This window comes from Dermacentor andersoni, chromosome 10, assembly GCF_023375885.2.
Source record: "Dermacentor andersoni chromosome 10, qqDerAnde1_hic_scaffold, whole genome shotgun sequence".
Lineage (NCBI taxonomy): Eukaryota > Metazoa > Arthropoda > Arachnida > Ixodida > Ixodidae > Dermacentor > Dermacentor andersoni.
Window position 1 is genome coordinate 82,571,976 of NC_092823.1, and position 15,945 is coordinate 82,587,920.

The window sequence follows — 15,945 nt, forward strand, 5'->3', positions numbered from 1 at the left end:
TTGTCTAGTTTGTACTGGCGTAATATTTCCAGACATAATTTGTATGTGTGCAGTTTACTTATTTCTAGTATTCCATAAGACCTAAACAAGAGCCAGCAGCTGCGCAATAACTGTATTTTCCCAATAGCTCGTAACGCCCGCTTTTGAATTGCAAAGAGGGAATCTCGATTTGTTTTTGTCGTCGTTAACCATACTAGGGAACAGTAGCTTAAACGGGAATGTATTAATGAATAGTATATTTGCCGTTTTATGGACGCCGGGAGATATCTCAATTTGTTTAAAATGCCAACCGCCCGACAAAGATCACTTCGAAGCTGATCAACATGCGAATTCCATGAGAGATTTTCTTGAAACAGAACACCTAGAAAACGAATTTGCGAGCACTGTTTCAGCTGAGTGTTTTCAAAGTTTAAGTTTAGGTTGTCAGGAGCTTTTACACCTTTTGCTCTGAAGAGAATGTATTTGGTCTTACTAGTATTTAATTGCATCTTGTTTAGTTTTAACCATGTACTCAAGCCGGTCAACCAATAGTTAGCCTTTCTTTCGAGCGCATAGGGGTCAATACCTGAGAAAAAGACATTAGTGTCATCAGCGTACAACACTAGGTTTTCGCTGCCTGGTATATTCACAATATCATTCAGGTATAAAATAAAGAGTACAGGTCCGAGAATAGATCCCTGAGGCACACCATATTTTATTGTTTTTACGTGTGAGGCTGCAGCATTTATGACAGTAAACTGCTCTCTTGACGTTAAATAGCTCTCAATTAAGGTCAACGACACGCCACGGAATCCGTAAAGTGGAAGCTTTCTTATTAGAACATCGTGCTGTACACAGTCGAATGCCTTTCTGAAGTCGAGGAAAATTCCCAGGGTGTGTGCCTTTTCTTCAATGTTGTTTAGAATTTTTTCCTTTATCCCAAGGAGTGCGGTTTCGGCTGATCTATCTTTCCTAAAGCCAAATTGCTCATCGGCTATAATATTTTGCGCGGTGAGAAAACGGACGAATCTTTTGTTTATAACCTGTTCGGCTACCTTTGCAAATACTGGTAGTACTGATATAGGCCTATAATTTGTTAGTTCGTTCGCTGGGCCACCCTTGTGCACAACAGTCACTTTGGCCAGTTTCATTTTCTGCGGAAAAACTCCTGTAGATAAAATAATGTTGCAAATGTGAGAGAGCGGACAACTGATTTTTTCACCTACAGCCTTTAGAGGTTTCGGTTTAATTTCATCTGCTCCTGGAGCACAGCCATTTTTTAGTGTCAGAATAATATCTAGCACTTCACGTTCGTCAGTGGGTGCTAAAAACAATGTGTTTGCGGCGTTTGATGCAATGAACTGCTCGCACGGTGAATCAACTGAATTCCCATCGCATGATCCGACTGCAATGAAATGGTCATTAAATAAATTTGCGACTTCGTTGTCAGTCATAGCATCGTTTTGATACGGAACCTTTTTGTGCTGGAAATTTTTCGAGAGTACCTCCCTCACGGTTTGCCACATTAGCCGTGAGTTACCCGTAATGTCTGCAAACTTTGTTATGTAGTATTCAAATCTTGATTTTCTAATATCTGCATTTAATTTGTTTCGAACTTTTTTAAACAGTGTAAAGTCATTTTCATGCTTGGTATTCAGGAATTTTTCAAACAGCCTGTTTTTTTGTTTGATTCTCATATGCAGTTCATGAGTGATCCAAGGCTTCCTTATCTTTTTTCGTTTTACCCATAGCTCGAGGGGAAAACACTTCTCGTATGCAGCCATAAAGCAGGAAAGAAAAGCCTCGTACGCTTTATTTGCATCTGTTTCCATTAAAATGGAGTCCCACCTTTGATTTGAGAGAAGATATTTGAATTTGCTGATATTTTTTCCAGAGTAATGGCGGATAAAAACTGGTTGCTTATTTGAATTAGGCCTTTTGTGAGGTAAAATGCAGTAGATTGGCAAATGGTCACTTAAATCGCACTTCAATACACCCGATTTGACAACGTCAGGCGGAAAGCTTGTAATGCAAAGGTCTAAAATACTTTGACAGGTAGGAGTAATCCTAGTTGGCATATCTATTAAGTTACAGCACGCGTATGACACAAACACCTCTTGTAGGCGCGAATAGCCGGAGGTATCTGATGAAACATTGAGATTAAAATCGCCAACAAAAGCACACTGTAGTTTTAACTCAAGACTTAGTTCAAACAGTTCTTCCATACAGTTCAAGAAATGGTTCAAGGATCCAGATGGCGGGCGATAAAACACTCCTAGCAGGATGTCATAAAGTTGTACAACGACACATTCAATGTTTTCATTTATAATATTATATTCTGTGAGTGCATTGTACTTGAAGTGTGAGCGAATATACATCGCACTACCACCACCACGTTTGAAAGCGCGACATACGGATATGCAGTCGTAACCATCAAGAAAAGCACACTCATCATCAGAGGAAAACCACGTTTCAGTGAAACAAAGAATGTCAAAAGAATAGTTAAGGTCATTTAGAAATAAGTCTACCTCATCAAGTTTAGTTTTTAAGCTCCTAGCGTTAAGATGAAACAAAGAAAGTGTGTCTTTTTTTAAGAAAGCAGGTTCACAAGGAAGGTCAAAACATGAGTGCGTCATCTTGCACTCATGTTTTGACGCTAAGTGTCGGTCGGTGGTGCTAACATGCTGGTCACGTACGAAGATGACACTCTGGCATGCGCTAAACGGCCAGTTCCTTTCGACAGAGATTTCAACATGTGATTTTTCTCTCCTCTGCTCTCCCCCTGTGCACAGAATCCGAGGCGACGCGATGTGCCGAGCCGTGCTGCTGGCCGCACTGGCCGCCCTGGCCGTGCTCGCCGTGGTCAGCGCTAACCGGGACGCGGACATCTTCGCCGAGTCGGACCACGAAATCGTCTACCGCTTTCCCCGAGGAGCCAGGAGCGGAGGGTCGAGGAGCAGAGGAGGTGGGCAGTGCAACCCTTACAACGAGCTTACCACTGCTGGAACGACAGCTTCACTACTACAAAAAGAAAGAAAGAAAGCTAAAGGCAGAGTGTTAAATCGAGGCCATATCATACAGTACATAAAAAGGCCTAGATCTCATTAAGCGAGAAGTACGTGTTAATTCCGGCGCACTATACGAGCTCACATATTTGCCGACATGCGTACAGGAAACACATGAACAAAGTGCTCGCGCTTGCTCCGCACGTCATCGCTCACCAATGTGTCGGAACTTAGTAGAGAAATACAAAACGCGACCGTAGGGGTCTCTGTCCTACATGCGAACGTAGTAGGCGACTTTTCTACTGGCACGTGGCAATTATCCTTATTGTCACCCTCTTCGGGAATGTAGAATCTGGACTGGCTTTTTTTGGTAGTTATTGTTTACACGAGACGAACAAGGGAGTCAGCGTTCGAACACTTAACACAACACCCGCCACGGTGGCTTAGCTGCTAAGGTGTTGCGCTGCGAAGCACGAGGTCGCCAGATCAAATCCCGGCCGCAGCGACCGCATTTCGATGGGAGGCGAAATGCAGAAACGCCCGTGTCCCGTGCTTTGGGCGACGTTAAAGACTCCCCGTCGGTCAGAATTATACCGGAATCCCTCACTACGGCGTGCCTCATAATCAAATCGCGGCTTTGGCACGCAAAATTTCAGAATCCAATCCAACGCTCGAGCCATCATGGTGCAGGATGGCTGCCCTCTTGATACTTAGTTTTCCCTATTTAGTTTTCTTGCTTCAAAAGAACGGCATTTTACGGCCGACCACCTGAGCTGAAACTCGCAACTTGTTGCGCAATGCGCACATTTGATTCGAACGTATTTGGCTGCCGTTCTTAGAAGCCACTACTGCTGCGTATTACTAAGGCAGCTTGTTAATGAAAGGAGTTTGTAGGGGGCGTAGACCCTCGTCAAGACTGTGAGAGGCTCTTTGTCTACGTCTCCGTCATGATCTTAACGACGTTGTAAATAAATGTTTCTGCCTCTTTGTGTCTGAGTCAATCACGTGATGGAAAAAGTGTTCTGAAAGAAGACTGAGCATGTTCGCGTGTCCTGCCTGGCCGTGTGGAGCTTTCTTTGACGACTACGCTAAATATGGATGTTTTCGTGGAACCAAAATCTTGCCCTGCAGACGCTGCGAAGTCCAAAACCATTGCGAGGATGTGGCGGAGACGTTTCCTCACGCAGTTTCACGGCTCAAAATCCGTTTCGCGGAAACATTTGACCATTCTCATAGCTAAAATAGGAGAGACAAAACACAATAAACGGCTGCTACAATGTTTGCGCCGCCCTGTCCTTGCAACGAAGGTCGCGTGAACTCTGCTTGCTTTTCGTATAACACTGCATATACCAACTGCGTACCTCAACACTCTCCGGCTCCGGCAAAATTTACAATTTGTTTGCTGTACGTTCTTATTTCGGCGCGTCATCTAGAACGTGAAAAGAAGGACAGTCTATCTTTCCACTGTCTCTCCACTGTTACTAAGTTACAGTTACTCGAACTAGCCCAAGATGTTCTTTATAAATATATGCTCAGGCTGCCCCTCAACAGAAATTTATTTTCATCACGAAAGTATGCGGATTTCAACTTGTTTTACGAGTGATTATTCGCTTTTAAGGATACCGCGACCTCTGGTGCCTAACGAGCATAACAGGTGTTACTGACCAGTGTTCTTCCTAGAGGAATATTACATCACAAAAACGAGTCCTGCGTGTTTCAAATATAATAAAAGCTTGAAATGTTGTGACATGTTTCCTAGTGTGAAGAAGATATTCATGTTGATGTATCTGTGTTCTTTTACCTGATGTCTATGCAATTTTCGCTCGCTTGTGCGCTGCGAAGGTTCTTTTGCGTGTGCGTCATTCGGTCACCGGCAGCTCAAGACTGCGTGGTCACTTCCTGCTGGTGTACAGCGCTCCAACGCAGAAAGCTGCTTGCTATCTGTTCAGCCTTGCGGATTTGCACAACAAACGTTTACTATTGCAAGAAAATAAACTGTATTCTTTCACTTAAGGTTGAGTTGATAGACTGGGAATTTTCCGGGCTGCAAAAGCATTTCGGTGATTTATTGAGAGGAACAGAGGAGGCCTCGCCGAAATGCATACTCAATCTGATATTTGCTTGTCGGCCCACAGCGGCCCCTTTGTTGCGACGCTTTCCGATGCGTTCTCCCTGCTTCATCTGCTCGCATACTTTTGAGGCAAAGAACCCGGCTTCAGCCTGCGCTTCAAATGAAATCGCTGGACCAAACACGCCGATGGGCCAAGTTTTGATGCTCGAAACCATGAAGTGTACACGAGCTTGCCCGCTTCATATACTTTGCTATCTTTCTGTGTCTTGTGATCATTCTCTACAGCTGCCATTTCTCGCAGTGTGATATTCTCTAGAGCTTGACGGGAGCCTCGCTTGCTTGTCGGCTTCAAACACAATATACGACAAATTCTCGAACGCTCGTTGCCCTCAGATTTCATCACCGGAATGAAACGCAGTACTCAAACGTTCGTTTAAAATACTACGAAGCTCCCTGAGAAAAGCTGTCGGCTAAAAAGCACCGGACCTTTTTCAATATCTACATGTGCTTCGACGCTACATTCGACGCTACATTCGACGCTCAGAGCACCTAACCGGGACCTCATTCAGCTCCTTTTTTCATACTAATCACTGGAAACGATTATCGGCAAATCGCACTTGGCATCCCTGCATCGTCTGATCTCAGGTAGCGCTGCGTCAGGCGTCATTAAAACTATCTCGAAACTCATTTTGATGGTAGTGTTATAGCCGACGCCGAAAGCTGATCTCAAATAGTCTTAAAACACACAAGAAATGTAGATTTAGGATTATTATTTTTTTTAAAAGTGGAACTGTGCTACTGCGCCAAGCAAAGCTCATCATGCTTGCGCCTAGCTGGGGAGACTACTTGTACCGACGTGGTCGTCTCCTTCCTGAGTTCGCCTGCTGTAGCAAGAAACCACTGCCGTAAGATGCTCCTGCGCTGCTGTGCTTCAACAGTGCTTTCGGTGTGCTAAATGCGCCACGGATGTCAAGATTCAAACATTTCTTTCTTCCCAACCTCACCTGAAGGTTCCAGCTCCTCAGCGTCTTCCGGACACTCGTCAAGGCCTTCTGGGAGCCCATCAAGCTCCTCCAAAAGTTCTTCGAGCACCTCTTCTGGCTGGTTTTCGTCACTCCTCAAGAGACCAGGAACTAGCAAGCAACCGTCGAATACGAAACCCTCTGGACTTGTGTACAACACCAGAAGACCGGCTCCGTATCCTACCATGCCGCCTCCAAGGCGAATACCACAAAACGCACCTTATGCAGGGCATGGAAGCAGACTCGCACCTCCGAGCGCTCCCTTTTATCCGGGACGTGGTATCTCGCATCCTCAAGCTCCCGGTTATCGACCACAGATACCTAGTGCACCACCAATGGCAGCGGGGAAGATAGCTCCAGGACAGTTTGGCTCCGCGCAAATACCTGGGAGAGTTCCACATCCTCCGGGCTTCAGACAGGCACTTCCTAGTGCACCTCCAGCGGAACCTAGCAATCCAGCCGGAACGCCTTCGGCGCCAGGACACATATCTGCGAGCTATCCAAGGTTACCCTAGTGGTCAGCATGCAGGACTCGTTCAGCCTGGGCGCCCTCCAAGCCAGTTTCCTGCTCAAGGCCAACGTGGCTACCCACCGACCCAGTATCCAGCTGCAGGACATGGTCAGTTAGGGTATCCTGGAGCACGTTACCTGCCGCCAGGTCCGGGAACCAATAGGCAAGGCTCGAATCCCATTCCTCCTGGACGTATGTACACACGAAGGCCGTCCAAGGACCCGACTCCAAGGCCGGTTCCATATCCCACTATGCCACCTACGAGATTTGTGCCTCCAGGTGCTCCTTATCCTGGATATGGAAGCAGGCCCGTGCCTTCAAGCTCTCCATATCCTGGACATGGAAGCAGGCCGGTGCATCCTAGCTCTTCTTATCCGGGATTTCCACCTTATCCGATACGCGGGGTTTCCTACCCCCATGCACCGGACCACCGGCCGCTGATGCCAAGCGCACCACCAATGCAACCAGAAAAGGAACCTCCGGGAAGGCTGAATCCTGGAACGCCATCAGGTGGAATTCCGAAACTTCCTCAATTCAAACCAGTGCTTCCCAGTGCTCCTCCTGCAGAGCCCACGTACCCACACGGCAGACATCAGGGTTACACTAGTAGTGAGTACCAGGGAAGTAGCCAGCTGGGCCACTCCAGGGATCACTATCTGGGACGTGGACAAAACGGTTATCCTGCAAGCCAGCATATCGGTGCAAGACATGGGCAGCCAGGAGCCACGGGTCAGTACGATGACTCCAGACACGCTCAACCCGGCTATCCCCACTGACTACTAGGTTAAATTATGCAAATCACTATTCAATGACTTCGATTCTTAAAAAGGAATCCTGTTAAGAACCTCCTCCAAACAGCACAGGGATAGGTTGTCAAATTGCCTGTATTTTTTCTTGAAACTACTCGCAACATGTGTATGCGTCTCTTCATTTTGCCCCATATGCTTGGCAATGTTGTGGAAGATCGCTTGAGATTTGTTTGCAGTCGCATGCTTAGATGCACACAAGCCGCGTTGCTGCCGTCTTTTTCGGAAGTGTGGATTACCCTATGAGCAGTTTAAAAAGGCGTCTAGATACGCTGCATACGCTGCATACACGAATAAGTTCTTATTTCTTCGTTTTGTTATACGTTCAAGCAGCGTATTTTTGTTCAGAAAACCAGTGTGTCGGAACAGAATGAAAACAGAAACGAAAAGCAAAGGAAAACGTTATTTTTCACGGCACGAAAACGTAACCAAAGTGTTATTTATTATTTGGCTTCGGAGTAAAACCGAAATATTTTCGATCGCTTTTCGGTTCATTTCGTTCGTTCGTTTAAGTTCGTTTTATCGGAACAGCGGTCTCGCATTTCGGCGGGTACACTCAATGACGTGCTGCGTGTGAGATCATGCTCAGTTCCTTGACGCCAGGCGCTGAACATGATCTCAGAATTTATAATGGACTCATTTAGAAAAATAAATGCTATGTTTTTATTGTTACATTGCTTCAAAAATTTGTGCATGCGAACCAAAACGGTTATTAGTGTTTACGGAACATTTCCCTTTTTTCTTCCGGAGCAGACTCGAAACGGAACTTCGTTTTGTGGAACGAACCTCTACTAGAACGAAAATTTTCGTTCCGACACCTTGGAGAAAACGATCCATATAGCTCTCCCGTCTTGGCGAGGCATCAATTCAACACGAAGCAAATACCGCTAGTGCTATTCCAACTAAGGCTAAACTACTCGTGAACGGTGCAAGGTGCAGTCACTTTTCTTACATTGCGCGGCAACACCCTTTCAAGAAATCCATTGTAGCACGATTACCTGACTGTGTGACATGGAAGTCGGTTTGCAGTCTTTTGCACAGGCTTTTGCATATTTGAGTCAAATGTTATGATACCTCACCAACATGACCTTTTGCCTTCATTCACTTGCACATTTCAAGCAATCTAGCGACTACATATAGCTATACGTTTTCCTAAACCATAAATTGAGAGGCAAAATCGCTGCTTTCTCCCCGCTGACATCCCCTGGCTTGCTGAGCCACGCATAATGTCTGTCTGACCGTTACCGAAATATGATTATGACCACAGGTGCCACAGAAAATGCAAGTGGAACCGTCAGCATGGTGGGGATATTATCAATAAGACCACTGAGAAAATGTCCGCTTTTTCTACGTTACAATACATGAGCACTTCAACGTATGCCATCCTTCCTGCGTGCTACAAGCAAGCTTCATTGCTTGCATACGCCGCGTTATCTTTGCTTACCCTTTGAAAGAAGCACATTGTCAGCAAAGCATTTGCTTGCGAAACACTCTTCTGGCTTCTTCGCTTGCCATTTTGCACAGCTGACGTGATGTGACTGCACTGGAAATTTCGAGACACTACAACCAAACGACCGACCACCACGTATAAGATGGCTTGCATTGACGTCACCCTAGCAGCGTGTTGGTGAGCAAGGAGCTGTGTCCAGGACGTCACATGCAAGCTATCTATAACACAAAAGCTTTTTTTATGAGCTTCGCATTTGCTGGCTCTCAGTCACACTTCCTGAGGCTTCCCAGGACTATAGAAGAATTGCTTTCGCAAACGTCAAGGACTTGAGGCCACGACATGCCGAAATCTAAGCGACTTTTGCTTTTGCCACCTGCGTGAGACACACCCAATGCTCGCATTGTATGAAGCCTCCTGTGACAAAGCGAATGCTTCGCTATTGGCACGTCTTTCTCAGCGCGCGTACACGCAGTGTACCATCTGTGCCAAGGCCCAGCCAGTCTTTTCTCAACTTCTGCTGTTGAGACAAACCTTTCGGCTTTACTTCACCGATTCTTGCATACTTCACTGCCGCTTTCAACGTGCCAAGCACCATCTGCGTCAAGGACTACAGCATTCTGCTTTCTCAACTTCGTCGCTTGCGACAAACCGCTCGCTTCAGCCTACAAGATTTTTTCTCGCCTTCCGTGCTGCGACGCCGCTTTCAGCGTGCAGTGCCTTGCTTACCAAGATTCAAGCGTGTTTGTCTTATTTTTGTCTCAAGGTTCCTCGTCAAGGTCTTCCGGAAGCTCTTCTAGATCTTCTGGAAGCTCGTCCAGCTCTTCCAGAGGTTCCTCCGGTTCATCTTCGTCTTCCAGCTCCTTGTCTAGTTCGATCTCCTCGCTGTTCAAACGACCGGGAGGCAGCAGAAAGCCGTCAAAGCCGAAACCCTCCGGACCGATATATGTCACCAGAAGGCCTGCTCCGGCTCCTACTCCGAGGCCTGCCCCGTATCCCACGAGGAGACCCGCACCGTACCCTACGCAGCCACCTTACAGGCCACCTCCCCCAAGTGCCCCATCCTACCCAGGACATGGTGGTTCTTATCCAAACGTACCAGGCCATCGGCCGCAAACTCCGAGCGCGCCACCAATGGAGCCTGGAAAAATAGTTCCTGGACAAGTCAATCCCATACAGCAACCGGGCGGTGGTCAACATCCTCCGGGATTCAAGCCGATGACTCCTAGCGCTCCTCCCGCGGAGCCTGGATACCCGGGCGGAAGTCCTTCAGCACCTGGACGTCCGACCGGAAGCTATCCCGGTTACCCTGGCGGTCAGTATCCGGGCCAAGGTCAGCCAGGCCGCCCTCCGAGTCAGTATCCCGGCCAGAGTCAACCCGGTTATCCTGGCACCGGTCAAGGTCAACCAGGGTACCCCGGTGGTCAATATCCAGGCCAGGGACAGCCAGGCCGCCCTCCAAGCCAATATCCTGGACAAAGCCAGCCCAGTTACCCACCAGGTCACTATCCTGGTGCCGGTCAAGGTCAACCAGGGTACCCCGGTGGTCAATATCCGGGCCAGGGTCAGCCAGGCCGCCCTCCAAGCCAATATCCTGGACAAAGCCAGCCCAGTTACCCACCAGGTCATTATCCTGGTGCCGGTCAAGGTCAACCTGGCTACCCCGGTGGTCAGTATCCGGGGCAAGGACAAGCTCAGCCCGGGTATCCCGGTGGACGATATCCTGCACCGGGACACGGCTATCCGTCCGGACAATACCCGGGTCAGGGTTACCCTGGAGGTTATTACCCTGGAGGTCACTACCCTGGTGGGGGAGGCTACCCTGGTGGTCATTATCCAGGTGTCTACCCAGGTGGTTACCCTTCCGCGCCCAAGAAGCCCGGAGGACTTCTCGGACAGCTTCTGGGTGGTAGCAGTGGCCTCGGTGGCAGTAAGAAACGCCCTGGTCACGTGTTTGCACCTACCCACCCTCTCTATGGTGGCATGCCAGTAGCCACAATGTATGGTGTGCAAAAGGGTCTGAAGCACAAAGGCATCAAACAAAAGGATGTCGCCAAGGTGCTCGGGGCTGTACTTCTGTACAAGACGCTGCGTCACCGCAGGAAGAGGTGGAAGCCCAAGTTCTACGGCGGCTACTACGGCGGTTACTACGGCTCTAGCTACTACTACGGCGGACGACGCTATTATGGCTCCTCTTACGACCGCTATCACAACCGGACCACTCTCGGCAACGCAACCGCTGGTGGGATCGACACCGTTCCCGGGAACGCCACCTACATAGGTAACATGGCTAAAATTACGGGACCCGTCTTTTTCATAAGGTGCAGTCTTAATAGGTGCACCGTATTTTGCCGCTACGTTTTTTCTTTGCACGGCATGGCGAACGAGTGATTACATGGCGACCGCCTGGAACAGTACTGTACATCCTTTCTAATGCAGAGTTATGCACGTAGGATAGAGCATTAATTTCGCTACCTGGACTGGAGAAGGACTGTAGCGCGCGTTAACTTCGCATTATAACTTCGGCGGTGTATATCGAAGTACAAAAGGAAAAAGAAGAAAGCAAGGACTGCGCAAAATTTACGACGATTATACGCACCGTAGTAATTAATATATATATGCGCAAGTAGAAGTGTTTACTATTTGAAGGGTGTAACTTTTCAGAAGGATTTCAGAAGAACCAGTAGCGTTATTCCGAGAGAGAGAGAGAGAGAGAAAATAATGCAGAGAAAGGCAGGGAGGTTAACAAGAGGTAGTTCCGGTTGGCTACCCTGCGCAGGGGGAAGGGTTAGGAGGGATAAAAAGAGAAACAGAGTGGAAGGGGGAGATAGAAAGAAAGGGAGACAAGCACGAACAAAGCGCGTACACTACAGAACGGTAGGGGGCGGCATTCTTAGAGTCTGTCGTGAAGCCCCGTAGACCGCAAGAACGTTAATAGCGTGAGTAAGGCCTTCAACGCGGATGTTCTTTCGGAGCATTGGCCTAAAGCTTTTAGTTCTGAAAGTGGACGATTGTCCAGCTGATCCAGTACCCTGCACATCACTTGTCTCTCAGCACTGTATCGCGGGCAGACACAGATAATGTGTGCGAGCGTCTCGTCGATGTTACATGTGTCGCACGTGGGGCTTCCAACACGCATATACAGTTGCATATATTCATTTGGCTTCGATATATGTGCGCACCGCATAGCTTAAGTGTAGCGAACATTGTAATCGAAACACCGGGATCACGTTCTCAAAATATCTGCTAACGAGGACGAAAAAAAAATGTAAACATTGACATTCCTGGACCCATGAGAGCGTGCAAATCACCCCTTGCTGTCACAAAAGCAACCGCAAAAAAAAAGAAGAAAAGAATACAAAACCACCGTTCTGAAACTTAAAGGAAAAAGAAAGCAGCTTCATCTCACGAGACTCCAAACTTGGTTAAAAAGAAAACTGTTGCTATTTCGGTTCCCATGCTTCTCGTGTACTTTTTATTCTCTATTTTGCTCGGTGTTTGACTCTCTAATTTCCGGTGCTGCTGACGACTGCCACAAACGTCATGGGCCCTAGTGACAGTCAAATTAACTTCCAGCCTTATTTTCTTTTTTACTTGAATAAGTAAACTGCTTAATGTTCGCAGAATGATCGGGCACTATCTGGAATTGTCAAACCCGACGCTGTCGGGAAAGCCAACGTCGCTAGTTGTAACTGCTGCGAAATTTGGAGAGCTGTCCGCGCTTTCCCTGAAAAAAGAAAAAAGAAAAAAAGAGGTGTCGAGGCGAGTATGATAGCCACTATGTTAACTTCACCCTGGAGACGAAACTAAAGTGATAGTGGAGGGTCGCAGGCGGTTTTAATGCTAGGAAGGACTGCACCACGTGCTCCTGGTAGGAGGTTTCACCACAATGTGTGCTCTATCCAACCGCATTGTAAACCTGTGCTGCAACCTGACCTGAAACTAGCCTGAACGCGAGACGTCCGTGCGGTATTGGAAACGCTCGCGTGTATGCGCGATGAACAGTTTATCGTGAATCGAGCGCCTTTCAAGGCCCACCGCGGTGGCGTTGTGGCTTTGGCGTCTCGCTGCTAGGCCTCGAGGCGCCGGATCAAGTCTCGACCGCGGCGGTCGCATTTCGGCAGGGGCGAAGCGCAAAAAACGCCCGTGTATGCTGCATTGGGCGTACGTGAAAGAAACCCAGGTGGTCAAAATACCTGGGTTTCAAATACCAGGGTACCGCACTATGCCGTGCATCTCGATAATATTGCGGTGTTGGCACGTCATACTGCGAGAGAGATAGAGAGAGAGAGAGAGAGAGAGAAACGAAGAGGGAAAGGTAGGGAGGTTAACCATGGACGCCCCTGATTGGCTATCCTACACTTGGGGAGGAGGAAAAGGGAAGAACAGGTAAGGAGATAAAAATAGCGATCAGTCATTCCCAGTCAGTCGCAGAGGAATCTCCACTGTCACAAGCGTTCGTACAATCCAGTGTCCTTCAAGAAGCGCCGAAGGGCTTTTGTGGCCGTTTGTATGCAAGAATGCATAGCCCATCGTCCAAGGAACCGCAGAATTTAATTTTAATTAGCACTTTGCAAAAGAGCGAAAAAAATTGCATTCGAAGCAAGATTATGAGACTCAACGTGTGTGTGTGTGTATGTGTGTGTGTACACGTGTGTGTATGCATTTCTATGATTTTATGCTTCGATCTCAAGTCAGCAGTTTGTGACAGTTTGAGAAATACGATGAGCAGAAGAATTGTTCCTATAGGTTTAGTCTTTTCTTGTCGAGCAAAGTTTATGTGGCGAAAGCCTCAGAAGACACATCGCAGATTGTGACAGAAACGACGCAACGCTAGTCTTCGTAAGGTGAACTGCTAAAGAAAACATTGCTGAAAACAGAAAAAAAATCAGCTTTGATGTTTACAGGGCTTGCTTTTCCGGATTGGAGTGATTCCACTAAAATGACATGAACTATCATAAAAAAGCGTCAAAGAAAAAAAACACTAACAAACGAGATTACGTGCACATAAGCGTCAGGACATTTCCAGGCGCTCGCACTACTTAAAAAAAAGAGGGAAATATTATATATATATATATATATATATACCATGGCCTTAGCGGTTCGAGTGCCGGCGGCAACCTTCTAGCCTCATGTCTTCGGAAATGTAATTGCTGCTTGAGCTAAACGCATCTAGGTATTACTAAACTAAGCATTATCGTAGACCTAGCAAACACGAACACAATAATAATCAAAACGGGGCGCGTTCTAGGCAACGTCCTGTCTTCTCTGCTGTGCTCCTGCTTACTTCTTCCGTGCAATATTTGTTTTAAAAAATAAGCCTAACTATGTTTCACTAGCGCACCAACAAGCTCTACCGAGAGAGAGATGAAGAGGAAAGGCGGGGAGGTTAACTAGATATTAGTCTCCGGTTTGCTACCCTGCACTGGGCTTGGCAGATAGGGGTTAAGAAAGAGCACAGTGAGGAAAGGGGGAAAATGCACACTCAAAGGCACACACACGAAGGGCGTTCCGTTAGCGTCCGTCATCAGTAAGCTCTACCAAAGCAACTGCAAATGTCAAGCGCTTCTTTTTCGTGAAAAACAAATTAGCACCAAAAAAAAAATGTAGGTTGAAAGCTTTCCCTCAACATAGCATTTGCAAGTTCAGCATCAACAATGACGTGCCGCAAATTGAGACTGAATTTCACAGAGTGAGCCCTACAAGTGTCGACGCCGCGCCATTACCCTCAAAAAGCAGGTCAAGTAATTTAGAGAGAGAGAGAGCGAGAGAGAGATTTAGGAGAGACTTGCGCCGTCCTCTTGCGAGCCAAAGTGCGAGACATTGGTGTCTGTGTCTGACACCCTGCTCTCTTGCCCCCTACGCGGGCCCGCAGAGGAGTGTCGCTACAAGAAGGAGCCGTGGGAAGAGTGCGACCGCTCCACCAACACCCAGAAGCGCAAGCTCATCCTCAAGCGGGGCAGTGGCAAGTGCGAGCCCACCAAGGAGCTCACCAGGAACTGCAAGAAAGGTGAGCTCGGCGACGTCGCCTTCCGTGAATGGGAGAGACGTTCTTTGTTTGTTTATTTCTTCATAAAATGAACCGTATCTCTCGCGCGTGCATACCGCGCTTTCTCAAATGGTAAAGACACCTGTTTCTGTGTTGTCGGTGCTGTTGTTGTTCGTTTGTCTTTTCCTAACCGACGTAAAGACGGAAGCTCGTACTCGAAGCTCAAAGGCGTTGCACCATACAGCGACTCGAGCGCGTACAACTGCTCTCGTAGACAACCCACCGCAAATTGAAGCATTCTCTTGTGCCTTTTATACAGTGGGCCTTTTTAGGGTATATAGATTACTTTATTAACAGGCTACTGGCGTGCGCGAACGAGGTATTTTTGAAGATGAGTTGCTATGAGAGGCGGTCGTGCACTGCAGCTCATAACGTAAACTTGAAGAAGCTCGTTATCAAAAATCCGCTAGTTAATTCTTGATTAGAACCTCGGGGGCAATTTCTTGTATGGCAAATTTGAAAGCAGTCATATTTTGACGGCCCTCCCCCCTTCCCACTCCCCTCTCCAATTTTTGAAACAATATTTTTATTCGCATCTAATTCGAGGCTATTAATTATAGAAATGCAACACTCAACTCAGGCAACATCAAAACCGAGTGCACCATGCAGGTGCGCTTGAAAAAGCAGCCCCGCTATTACGTCATTTAGAAAGGTCCCATGACTAAGTGTGTGACGTCATCTGTGGGATTAGTTCAATTTACTATTGCACTGTCTCCAGGATTGGCCCGCCTTACTTCGCAAGAAACTGGCATATTGCGGCAAGTACTGATGCGACCCGTAGTACATGGAAGGCAGTTTAGGTGTGGGGCTATTCACAGAAAGAATTCCGACATACTTGTGCATGCTGCAGAGAACTCAACGCAATGACTCAGAGGTCCTGTAGTCGCACATACAACCGTGCCAAAGAGAAACTGTCGTTTTTCACTTGTAGACGCTTTTAGGGCGTCCCTCAGCGCCCGCATGTCCACGCGCATGCTGCTTGCTCTGTGTATCACTGACGAGATTGGACATCAAAGAGACCTCTGTGCCGGTTCCATCCGAGTTTGTCTTCTTCA

General features: G+C 47.5%; 2 protein-coding genes across 3 annotated transcripts in view; both read left to right on the forward strand.

Moving 5' to 3' along the window:
- Positions 1-15,945, forward strand: part of LOC126544176 (uncharacterized) — a 93,186-nt gene that overhangs the window by 51,008 nt on the left and 26,233 nt on the right. For both annotated transcript variants that reach the window (XM_055062473.2, XM_055062474.2), the window contains exons 2-3: positions 2,772-2,944; positions 14,717-14,851. In XM_055062473.2, the coding sequence (XP_054918448.1) occupies positions 2,788-2,944; positions 14,717-14,851 (292 nt within the window). In that variant the 5' untranslated portion in view covers positions 2,772-2,787. The remainder of the gene's footprint in view (positions 1-2,771; positions 2,945-14,716; positions 14,852-15,945) is intronic.
- On the forward strand, positions 6,601-11,535 carry LOC140213678 (uncharacterized). Its single transcript, XM_072284929.1, has 4 exons — positions 6,601-6,696; positions 7,156-7,317; positions 8,662-8,696; positions 9,270-11,535. Exons 1-4 carry the CDS (start codon positions 6,601-6,603, stop codon positions 11,230-11,232), a joined length of 2,256 nt encoding a protein of 751 aa, XP_072141030.1. The 3' UTR covers positions 11,233-11,535.

What these genes read in the sequence shown, in the direction of transcription:
- LOC140213678 (XM_072284929.1), top strand. Translation starts at nt 6,601, where the DNA reads ATGCAGGACTCGTTCAGCCTGGGCGCCCTCCAAGCCAGTTTCCTGCTC. An exon ending in GTATCCAGCTGCAGGACATG is followed by an intron (nt 6,697 to 7,155) that starts GTCAGTTAGGGT and finishes CTCCTCCTGCAG; the next exon opens with AGCCCACGTACCCACACGGC. An exon ending in TGGGCAGCCAGGAGCCACGG is followed by an intron (nt 7,318 to 8,661) that starts GTCAGTACGATG and finishes TTATGACCACAG; the next exon opens with GTGCCACAGAAAATGCAAGT.